Here is an 11,282-nt window from a genome sequence, read left to right as displayed (position 1 = left end):
TTTGCTCACGGTTAGCTTTCTGACAGGCTAGCTAGCTAGCGTTCAGCTACTCCTCCCCATGGTTTGGCTCTTAGCTTGATATCAGAAACGTTAGCATGAATTTACTAGTCAGGTTAGTTAACACAATGATTAGTGACTGCCAGCTGTCGAGCGAGCTAGCTACACGTGATCGAGTATTCATTAAGGATTGGTTGTGCCCCTAGCTTGCTAACAAACTCTTTAATCCATTGTTTTAGCTAACTTCTACATTAGCTACTTAACCAGAAATGTTTTACTTTTATCTACTTACATCAACTATTTATCACTTCAGGCTGATAAAAATGATTTGTAGCTACTAGCAGTATTTCTAGCTAGCTAGCTACATATCAGCTACTTTTCCCTATAGATTTGTTTTGCACTTAGCTTGCTAGCAATATCATTAGCATTGACTCACTAATAAAACAGTAACGATTAGTACCTGTTAGCGTTTTAGCTAGTTAGCAGCAGATCAGCTACTTCCACTGTGTTTTTTACTTGCCAACAATAACATTAGCATGAACTTGCTAATGCTAAAGTTAGCATGTTGAGGCAGTTGAAAGAGGAGTTTTCTATTTTTTGGCTGGTTCACCTGGAGGGGGCGGGGCTTATGGCCTTTACCTACATTCTGGGGTTTGAATTATCAAGAGAATCACTGAATCATAGTGACTTAGGGCTAACGGCGTTAGCTCTGGAGCTGCTGTGGGTGTTTCAGTGCAGCGCCACCTGCAGGTGAGACTGGTCACCTGAGGAAGATATGCTTCCTGTGGACCTGGAGGTTTCCTGGAGGTTTCTGGAGCTGCTCCATGTCTTCTACTGCTCTCGCTGGAATGCAGTGAATGATGGGAGAAAGTCTGGCGGCGCCACGACTCGGCTGATTGGCTGCCTCCCTCAGGGCCTGCCCTATAAGGAGAGAAGCCGAGGAGAGAGAGAGAGGAGGAGGAGGAGGAGGTGCGGCCATGTTTGGGATGAAGGATGGATGGAGGACGGTTGGAGGAGGAGGAGGCTTCATAAAGTCAGAACCAGACTTCAGACGCTCACTTCTGTCCAGCCCCCCCACGTCCCAGCAGCCCTGCACCGCACGGTAAGACCTCCTCATCCTCACCTTCATCATCCTCACCTTCATCATCATCACCTTCATCCTCATCTGTTTCTCTTCTTTCTGCGTAAATGTGACAAAAGTAGAAAAAACTGCTGAACTGCTTCTTTAATCATCTGAACTTCATCTTCTTGTCATCATCGTCATCTCCTCATCTTCATCTTCTTCTCCTCATCTTCGTCTTCTCCTCATCTTCTTCCTGTAAATGTGATGAAACCAGTTAAACTCCAGTCGTGTTCCTTTCTGCTTTTCTTACTGGATGAAACATTTTTCTTTCTTCTTCTCTCTTTTCTGTCCTCTCAGTTCTAACTTCAGCTCAAACTTCTGCCTCGTCCTCCTGCAGGATCTAAACAAACGCTGGAACACTGTGACTTAAAAACATGAAAGCAGCAGCTGGTATAAATAATAACGACACGCTCTGCTTCTAAAACAGTAAAACTCCAGTAAACTGATGGTTTGTTGCTCAGTGGGTTTGGCTGAACATGTAAATAAATCCTGTTTTATTTGTGCTTTTATTTTAGTATCATGAACCAAACAAAGAAACTCTAAAATACCTGCAGAATTTATCCTTTTTCAATCCTTACGTGAAAATCTGTTTAAAAATGAAGACAAATATCTGTCAAAGTGATATTTGTTGTTGATTTAATTCAAACGATTGTGTTTGTAAAGTTAATGATCAGGCTGGCTTTTAGTCTTTACATGTAAATTCATACTTTTATTGTTATCTATAGTTTAACAGTGAAAGTCTGTGAAGCAACAGTGTAAAAAAAGACTTTTATTTTGACAGTCTGGATCAGGTCTAACCTCCTGCTGAGTTGTTCTGAGCCGTCCTTCATGCAGCTTCAGGTTGTTTTCCAGATGTTTTCAGGTCAACATCTGGACCGTCGACTCTTTTCCGTTTCCAGATCCTCATTTATGGAACTAAACTCTGTTTCTAGCGTTTCTTCTGGAGCTTCTTCTGGAGCTTTCTCTCACTCGTCCTGGTCTTCATCTGAACGCTCTGGAAGAATCTGGAAACTCCTGAAAACAGCCGTTGATTTTAGAAAGGGTAAAATATTCAGACTGGTTTATTTCTCCTGTTTTCAACCTTCAGCGGAACATTTTGGAGTTTTTAAAGTTCTAAAATCTGCGTTCAGTCAGAAACACATTCCAGGAAGAATAAAAAGATGTAAAAAAATAAAATAAAATGAAATTTAATTTTGATATCAGAATAGTGTTTCTGGTTCCAGTTTCTCGTTCTTTAGTTTAATGAAAATATTAATGAATAAAACCAAAAAGATAAGATGTAAATATAGAATAACTGTTTATTAGTTGATCATTTAATTAGAACTAAATCTGTAAAAACTGTTCAGTTCATGTTGGATTTATATTTATTTATTTATGAAGTTCATTTACATTTAAACTAAAACCACTGATTATTATTATTGCTGAACCCAAAAATTTGGAAAAAAATCTGAAAAATATAAAGGAATAAAATGAATGTTGAAGTTTTTTTAAATCTTGAAAACTATCAAAATACAAAAGTTCCAAATATTAAATAGAATCAGAAACAACCAGTGATGTTGTTTATTTATTTGTTTATTTTAGTTGCTAATCAGAGGTTTTATTCTTGGCAGGAATTAAGAAAATAAATTTAAATGAATGAGCTTCCATTATCTGGAGATGAAGTAAAACTCTTTACACATCATCTTTTTAATTAATGTTTTAAATGAATTATTAATAATATTATTTGATTAACAATTTTATGTTAATAATATTATGAGTTTTGAATATTAGTAATTAATAATGTAAATATTATTCTCATGAATTATTAATATTAAAATTATTCTAATGAATTATTAATATTATTAATTAGTAATGTTATTATTTTTCTACTGAATCCTCCAGCAGCTGTTTAAGGACAACACGGAGCATGTTATCAAATCCAGCTTCATGTTTTGTTGTTTTGAAGGTTTTAGGAGGAACTAAAGTAAAACAGAAGTTCAGAACTCATTAATTCCAGAATAAAGTGAGGGAACATCTAAACAATAAGAGCAACAGCGCCCCCTGAAGTCTGGAGGTCTGAACGGTCAGCAGACTTTAAAAGGATTTCTGCTTCATTACAGATTCACATTTAAAACAACAACATGTAGATTCTCAAAGAAAAATTCGTTTTCAGCGTTTTTTATTTTGAAGTAGAGAAATAAATTCAGTGATTTATGTTTTTAAATGTAACTTTAAAACGTCAGAGATTTAAACAGAATGAAATATTTATTTATTCTGTTATAGGAGGATTTAAATACTGAGTGGCAGCACAACAACAACAACAATAAAAACAACAACAGACAGTCAGGTAAACAGATGTTTGGTCTCATCAGGAGGGATGTGGGCGATCGAAGCAGAGGGGGAGAGAGGCAGCCCCAGCTTCATGCCCTTATAAGGAAGTTTTCCCAGAGTTCCTTGTTGCTGGTCGGGGGGGGGGGGGGGGGGGGGGCGACATCATCCCTCATCTCCTAGTTTGGTGCTGCAGCTGCAGGTCTGGAGAACACTGAAGGAACCGGGTCCACGTTCTGATGTTTAGTGTTTCCTCCTGTCTGTTAGAGGTTCCTGTTGGAACTCCTTCTGTCTGTTAGAGGTTCCTGTTAGAACTCCTTCTGTCTGTTAAAGGTTCCTGTTAGAACTCCTTCTGTCTGTCAGAGGTTCCTGTTAGAACTCCTTCTGTCTGTTAAAGGTTCCTGTTAGAACTCCTCCCGTCTGTTAAAGGTTCCTGTTAGAACTCCTCCCGTCTGTTAAAGGTTCCTGTTAGAACTCCTTCTGTCTGTTAGAGGTTCCTGTTGGAACTCCTTCTGTCTGTTAGAGGTTCCTGTTGGAACTCCTTCTGTCTGTTAGAGGTTCCTGTTGGAACTCCTTCTGTCTGTTAGAGGTTCCTGTTGGAACTCCTTCTGTCTGTTACAGGTTCCTGTTGGAACTCCTTCTGTCTGTTACAGGTTCCTGTTGGAACTCCTTCTGTCTGTTAAAGGTTCCTGTTGGAACTCCTCCTGTCTGTTAAAGGTTCCTGTTGGAACTCCTCCTGTCTGTTAGAGGTTCCTGTTGGAACTCCTTCTGTCTGTTAGAGGTTCCTGTTGGAACTCCTTCTGTCTGTTAGAGGTTCCTGTTGGAACTCCTTCTGTCTGTTAGAGGTTCCTGTTGGAACTCCTTCTGTCTGTTAAAGGTTCCTGTTGGAACTCCTTCTGTCTGTTACAGGTTCCTGTTGGAACTCCTTCTGTCTGTTACAGGTTCCTGTTGGAACTCCTTCTGTCTGTTACAGGTTCCTGTTGGAACTCCTTCTGTCTGTTACAGGTTCCTGTTGGAACTCCTTCTGTCTGTTAAAGGTTCCTGTTGGAACTCCTCCTGTCTGTTAAAGGTTCCTGTTGGAACTCCTTCTGTCTGTTACAGGTTCCTGTTGGAACTCCTTCTGTCTGTTAGAGGTTCCTGTTGGAACTCCTTCTGTCTGTTAGAGGTTCCTGTTGGAACTCCTTCTGTCTGTTAGAGGTTCCTGTTGGAACTCCTTCTGTCTGTTAGAGGTTCCTGTTGGAACTCCTGTTGGAACTCCTTCTGTCTGTTAAAGGTTCCTGTTGGAACTCCTTCTGTCTGTTAGAGGTTCCTGTTGGAACTCCTTCTGTCTGTTAGAGGTTCCTGTTGGAACTCCTTCTGTCCGTTAGAGGTTCCTGTTGGAACTCCTTCTGTCTGTTACAGGTTCCTGTTGGAACTCCTTCTGTCCGTTAGAGGTTCCTGTTGGAACTCCTTCTGTCTGTTAGAGGTTCCTGTTGGAACTCCTTCTGTCCGTTACAGGTTCCTGTTGGAACTCCTTCTGTCTGTTACAGGTTCCTGTTGGAACTCCTTCTGTCTGTTACAGGTTCCTGTTGGAACTCCTTCTGTCTGTTACAGGTTCCCGTTGGAACTCCTCCTGTCTGTTAGAGGTTCCCGTTGGAACTCCTTCTGTCTGTTACAGGTTCCCGTTGGAACTCCTTCTGTCTGTTAGAGGTTCCTGTTGGAACTCCTTCTGTCTGTTAGAGGTTCCCGTTGGAACTCCTTCTGTCTGTTACAGGTTCCTGTTGGAACTCCTTCTGTCTGTTACAGGTTCCTGTTGGAACTCCTTCTGTCTGTTAAAGGTTCCTGTTGGAACTCCTCCTGTCTGTTAAAGGTTCCTGTTGGAACTCCTTCTGTCTGTTACAGGTTCCTGTTGGAACTCCTTCTGTCTGTTAGAGGTTCCTGTTGGAACTCCTTCTGTCTGTTAGAGGTTCCTGTTGGAACTCCTTCTGTCTGTTAGAGGTTCCTGTTGGAACTCCTTCTGTCTGTTAGAGGTTCCTGTTGGAACTCCTTCTGTCTGTTACAGGTTCCTGTTGGAACTCCTTCTGTCTGTTACAGGTTCCTGTTGGAACTCCTTCTGTCTGTTACAGGTTCCTGTTGGAACTCCTTCTGTCTGTTAAAGGTTCCTGTTGGAACTCCTCCTGTCTGTTAAAGGTTCCTGTTGGAACTCCTTCTGTCTGTTACAGGTTCCTGTTGGAACTCCTTCTGTCTGTTAGAGGTTCCTGTTGGAACTCCTTCTGTCTGTTAGAGGTTCCTGTTGGAACTCCTGTTGGAACTCCTTCTGTCTGTTAAAGGTTCCTGTTGGAACTCCTTCTGTCTGTTAGAGGTTCCTGTTGGAACTCCTTCTGTCTGTTAGAGGTTCCTGTTGGAACTCCTTCTGTCTGTTAGAGGTTCCTGTTGGAACTCCTTCTGTCCGTTAGAGGTTCCTGTTGGAACTCCTTCTGTCTGTTACAGGTTCCTGTTGGAACTCCTTCTGTCCGTTAGAGGTTCCTGTTGGAACTCCTTCTGTCCGTTAGAGGTTCCTGTTGGAACTCCTTCTGTCTGTTACAGGTTCCTGTTGGAACTCCTTCTGTCTGTTACAGGTTCCTGTTGGAACTCCTTCTGTCTGTTACAGGTTCCCGTTGGAACTCCTCCTGTCTGTTAGAGGTTCCCGTTGGAACTCCTTCTGTCTGTTAGAGGTTCCCGTTGGAACTCCTTCTGTCTGTTACAGGTTCCCGTTGGAACTCCTTCTGTCTGTTACAGGTTCCTGTTGGAACTCCTTCTGTCTGTTACAGGTTCCCGTTGGAACTCCTTCTGTCTGTTACAGGTTCCCGTTGGAACTCCTTCTGTCTGTTACAGGTTCCCGTTGGAACTCCTTCTGTCTGTTACAGGTTCCCGTTGGAACTCCTTCTGTCTGTTACAGGTTCCCGTTGGAACTCCTTCTGTCTGTTACAGGTTCCTGTTGGAACTCCTTCTGTCTGTTACAGGTTCCCGTTGGAACTCCTTCTGTCTGTTACAGGTTCCTGTTGGAACTCCTTCTGTCTGTTACAGGTTCCCGTTGGAACTCCTTCTGTCTGTTACAGGTTCCTGTTGGAACTCCTTCTGTCTGTTACAGGTTCCTGTTGGAACTCCTCCTGTCTGTTAAAGGTTCCTGTTAGAACTCCTTCTGTCTCTTAAAGGTTCCTGTTAGAACTCCTCCTGTCTGTCAGAGGTTCCTGTTAGAACTCCTTCTGTCTGTCAGAGGTTCCTGTTAGAACTCCTCCTGTCTGTTAAAGGTTCCTGTTAGAACTCCTTCTGTCTGTCAGAGGTTCCTGTTAGAACTCCTCCTGTCTGTTAAAGGTTCCTGTTAGAACTCCTCCTGTCTGTCAGAGGTTCCTGTTAGAACTCCTCCTGTCTGTTAAAGGTTCCTGTTAGAACTCCTTCTGTCTGTTAGAGGTTCCTGTTAGAACTCCTCCTGTCTGTCAGAGGTTCCTGTTAGAACTCCTTCTGTCTGTTAAAGGTTCCTGTTAGAACTCCTTCTGTCTGTTAAAGGTTCCTGTTAGAACTCCTCCTGTCTGTCAGAGGTTCCTGTTAGAACTCCTCCTGTCTGTTAAAGGTTCCTGTTAGAACTCCTCCTGTCTGTCAGAGGTTACTGTTAGAACTCCTTCTGTCTGTTAGAGGTTCTATTCCATGTTCCTCTTTGGTTCCTCTGTCAGTGTTCTGTTGTGATGAAGATAAATAATCACATCGTCGGCATAAAAGTGTGACTTTGATTAAATGAATAGTTTGGTTCTAAAGCTGTTTTCTTCTGTGGTTTATTTCTGATCAGTTCTCTGCTGTATCAATCAGTGATCAATAGGGTTCTAACTGATCTATGGGTTCCACAGTGTGAGTCGTCGTAGCGTCGCCCACAGCGCCCCCTGCAGTCATGTGTGATGAAGAGGAGAGCACCGCGCTGGTCTGTGATAACGGATCTGGGCTCTGTAAGGCCGGGTTCGCCGGAGACGACGCCCCCAGAGCCGTGTTCCCCTCCATCGTGGGCCGGCCCCGGCACCAGGTCAGCTAATGCTAAGGCTAATGCTAATGCTAACCTGTGATCCTTCAGCTTCACTCAAAAACACTCATTACTGTGAAGGGTTAGCTGAAGGAGCACAGGTGCAGAGAGGTCATTCCCACACAGGTGTAGTGAGCATGTGTGTGTGTGTGTGTGTGTGTGTGTGTGTGTGTGTGTGTGTGTGTGTGTGTGTGTGTGTGTGTGTGTGTGTGTGTTCTTGTACTTGCTACATTGTGAGGACCAATTTCTGCATTTAACTATCAAAGTGAGGACATTTTTACAAAGTGAGGACATTTCGGCCGGTCCTCACTTTGAAACAGCCATGTTTGAGGGTGAAGACTTGTTTTTAGAGAACAGCTATGAATTGAGGTTTGGTTAGGGTTAGGGTAAGGATCAGGGGATTGATATGAATGGGAGTCAATGGTATGTCCCCACAATGATAGAAAAACAGTATGTGTGTGTGTGTGTGTGTGCAGGGCGTGATGGTGGGCATGGGGCAGAAGGACAGCTACGTGGGCGACGAGGCTCAGAGCAAGAGAGGAATCCTGACCCTGAAGTACCCCATCGAACACGGCATCATCACCAACTGGGACGACATGGAGAAGGTCCTGATCAGTAATCAATAATCACTAATCACCTGTCAATCACCTGCCCATGCTGATGACCGTCTGCTCTGTGATTGGTCAGATCTGGCATCACTCATTCTACAACGAGCTGCGAGTGGCTCCTGAAGAGCATCCGACTCTACTGACCGAAGCTCCACTCAACCCCAAAGCCAACAGGGAGAAGATGACGCAGGTACTACTGTAGTACTACTGCAGTACTACACTTTTTACTACAGTACTTCACATTATGCATTACATTGATATTATATTGTAGTACTGAACATTAAAGTGCAAAAATAGGCATTTACTGCAGTACTGCTTATTATACGACATCACTACACAGTATATTGCTAAACACTACTTTGTATATGACACAGGTAGTACTGCAGTACTACAGAATGGTACAGGTAGTACTGTAGTCCTACAGACGTGTACTAACATGCGTGTGTTCCAGATCATGTTTGAGACCTTCAACGTTCCTGCCATGTACGTGGCCATCCAGGCCGTCCTGTCTCTGTACGCGTCTGGAAGAACCACAGGTTGAACCACAATAAAAGGCAAAGTTTAAAACGTAGTTACGGTTTAACGCGTCATGTGACCGACCCGTCTGTCTCCATGGCGACCCGTCCTGCAGGTATCGTCCTGGACTCAGGTGACGGCGTCACCCACAACGTTCCGATCTACGAGGGCTACGCTCTGCCCCACGCCATCATGAGGCTGGACCTGGCAGGACGCGACCTCACTGACTACCTCATGAAGATCCTCACCGAGCGAGGATACAGCTTCGTCACCACAGGTAGGGCCGCACCTCACCTGGTGACTCACCTGGTGACTCACCTGGTGGATCACCTGGTGACTCACCTGGTGGATCACCTGGTGGATCACCTGGTGGATCACCTGGTGACTCACCTGGTGGATCACCTGGTGACTCACCTGGTGGATCACCTGGTGGATCACCTGGTGGATCACCTGGTGACTCACCTGGTGACTCACCTGGTGGATCACCTGGTGACTCACCTGGTGGATCACCTGGTGACTCACCTGGTGGATCACCTGGTGACTCACCTGGTGACTCACCTGGTGGATCACCTGGTGGATCACCTGGTGACTCACCTGGTGGATCACCTGGTGACTCACCTGGTGGATCACCTGGTGACTCACCTGGTGGATCACCTGGTGACTCACCTGGTGACTCACCTGGTGACTCACCTGGTGGATCACCTGGTGACTCACCTGGTGGATCACCTGGTGGATCACCTGGTGGATCACCTGGTGACTCACCTGGTGGATCACCTGGTGACTCACCTGGTGACTCACCTGGTGACTCACCTGGTGGATCACCTGGTGACTCACCTGGTGACTCACCTGGTGGATCACCTGGTGGATCACCTGGTGGATCACCTGGTGACTCACCTGGTGGATCACCTGGTGGATCACCTGGTGACTCACCTGGTGGATCACCTGGTGGATCACCTGGTGGATCACCTGGTGACTCACCTGGTGACTCACCTGGTGACTCACCTGGTGACTCACCTGGTGACTCACCTGGTGACTCACCTGGTGACTCACCTGTGTGTCTGCAGCGGAGAGGGAGATCGTGCGGGACATCAAGGAGAAGTTGTGCTACGTGGCGCTGGACTTTGAGAATGAGATGGGGACGGCGGCCACCTCATCTTCTCTGGAGAAGAGCTACGAGTTACCTGATGGACAGGTGATCACCATCGGCAACGAGAGGTTCCGCTGCCCAGAGACGCTGTTCCAGCCATCCTTCATCGGTCAGACACCTGTCTGTCTGTCCACCTGTCTGTCTGTCCACCTGTCTGTCTGTCCACCTGTCTGTCTGTCTACCTGTCTGTCTGTCTACCAGGTGTGTTGCTGACCTCCAGTCATCCCATTGGCTGTAAAACAGAAACCAGTGATTTACTGAACATGAGAAACTAGAATTAGCTGATTGGTTGACTGATCCCTGACTCACCTGTGTGCAGGTATGGAGTCGGCAGGTATCCACGAGACGACCTACAACAGCATCATGAAGTGTGACATCGACATCAGGAAGGATCTGTACGCCAACAACGTTCTGTCCGGAGGAACCACCATGTACCCCGGGATCGCAGACCGCATGCAGAAGGAGATCACCGCTCTGGCTCCCAGCACCATGAAGATCAAGGTGTTCACCTCAAACACTTACATTACATAAATGTAAACATAAACGTAAACATAAACACAGAAAGGTAAGCGACGCTGACTCCACCCCGTGTGTCCCCAGATCATCGCCCCCCAGAGAGGAAGTACTCGGTGTGGATCGGAGGTTCCATCCTGGCGTCTCTGTCCACCTTCCAGCAGATGTGGATCAGTAAGCAAGAGTACGACGAGGCCGGACCGTCCATCGTCCACCGCAAGTGTTTCTAGAGGTGCTGCTGTAGCCCCGCCCCCCGCCGCCATTTGTAGCCCCGCCCCCCACGCCATTTTTATTTTAACCCCACTGAGCACCAGCCCCGTCTCCAGCCGTCCAGATCTCCGTCAGGTTTCCTCTCTGCTCATGTCAAACTGTGAACCTCGTCCCTCCTTAGCCCCGCCCACCCCACCTGTCCCTCCACCTATGTTCCCGCCCCCTCCGTCCTCCATGTTGTGTCTTGTCAGAAAGTTTGTTTTTATTTTTGATGACTAAAGCTTGAATGTTTCCCGCTGGTGTCGCCTCCCGTTGTCGGGGAACTGAGCGTGCTCATGAAACGTCATGATGATGTCACACGGCAGGTGAACAGGAGGCGTGGCCTCGGTAGAAGGTGATGTGATGTAACGTGGAGGTGACAGCCTGAAAGACAATAAAGAGCTCTCATACAAGAAGCTGTTGTTTATTTATTGTTTACTGTCATGATCTCATCAAGTTTGGAGATGATGAAAAAACTTTCAAAACAACAACACATAAACATACGGTTTAAATTCAGTAAAAGTCATTTTAGTCAAACTCTAGAAAACTACAGAATGTTCAGCAGAAACTTTGTTTTCTGGTCAACATTTGAATAAAAACTTTATTCTGAGTTCAAACAAACACAAAATAAAGTTAAAATACAGGATTCACTTAAAATAGAAACCGTTTATCTGCAAAATAAGATTCATTTTCTGACTTAAACTCAGTAAAACAGTTTTAATTCTTTAGTCTAAAGCTGCATAAAAACGAATGATTTACACCAGCATTTTTTTTTACAGTTTTAGCCTGTATTTA

The 11,282-nt window shown here is 45.0% G+C and overlaps 1 protein-coding gene across 2 annotated transcripts; it reads left to right on the top strand.

Moving 5' to 3' along the window:
• The first annotated feature begins 957 nt into the window (after positions 1 to 957).
• LOC127531141 (actin, aortic smooth muscle-like) lies at positions 958 to 10,903 on the top strand. 2 transcript variants are annotated; one of them, XM_051939759.1, is made up of 9 exons: positions 958 to 1,099; positions 7,288 to 7,457; positions 7,931 to 8,059; positions 8,142 to 8,252; positions 8,514 to 8,598; positions 8,694 to 8,855; positions 9,643 to 9,834; positions 10,045 to 10,226; positions 10,326 to 10,903. In XM_051939759.1, the coding sequence occupies exons 2-9, from the start codon at positions 7,329 to 7,331 to the stop codon at positions 10,725 to 10,727; spliced, it is 1,392 nt and encodes a 463-aa protein (XP_051795719.1). In that variant the 5' UTR covers positions 958 to 1,099; positions 7,288 to 7,328; the 3' UTR covers positions 10,728 to 10,903. The 2 variants fall into 2 exon arrangements, with proteins under 2 accessions (XP_051795719.1, XP_051795721.1); XM_051939761.1 differs by having other exon boundaries at positions 10,045 to 10,233; positions 10,332 to 10,607.
• Positions 10,904 to 11,282: the final 379 nt, after the last annotated feature.

Source organism: Acanthochromis polyacanthus, chromosome 19, assembly GCF_021347895.1.
Source record: "Acanthochromis polyacanthus isolate Apoly-LR-REF ecotype Palm Island chromosome 19, KAUST_Apoly_ChrSc, whole genome shotgun sequence".
NCBI lineage: Eukaryota > Metazoa > Chordata > Actinopteri > Pomacentridae > Acanthochromis > Acanthochromis polyacanthus.
This window is presented reverse-complemented; position numbering and strand designations above follow the sequence as displayed.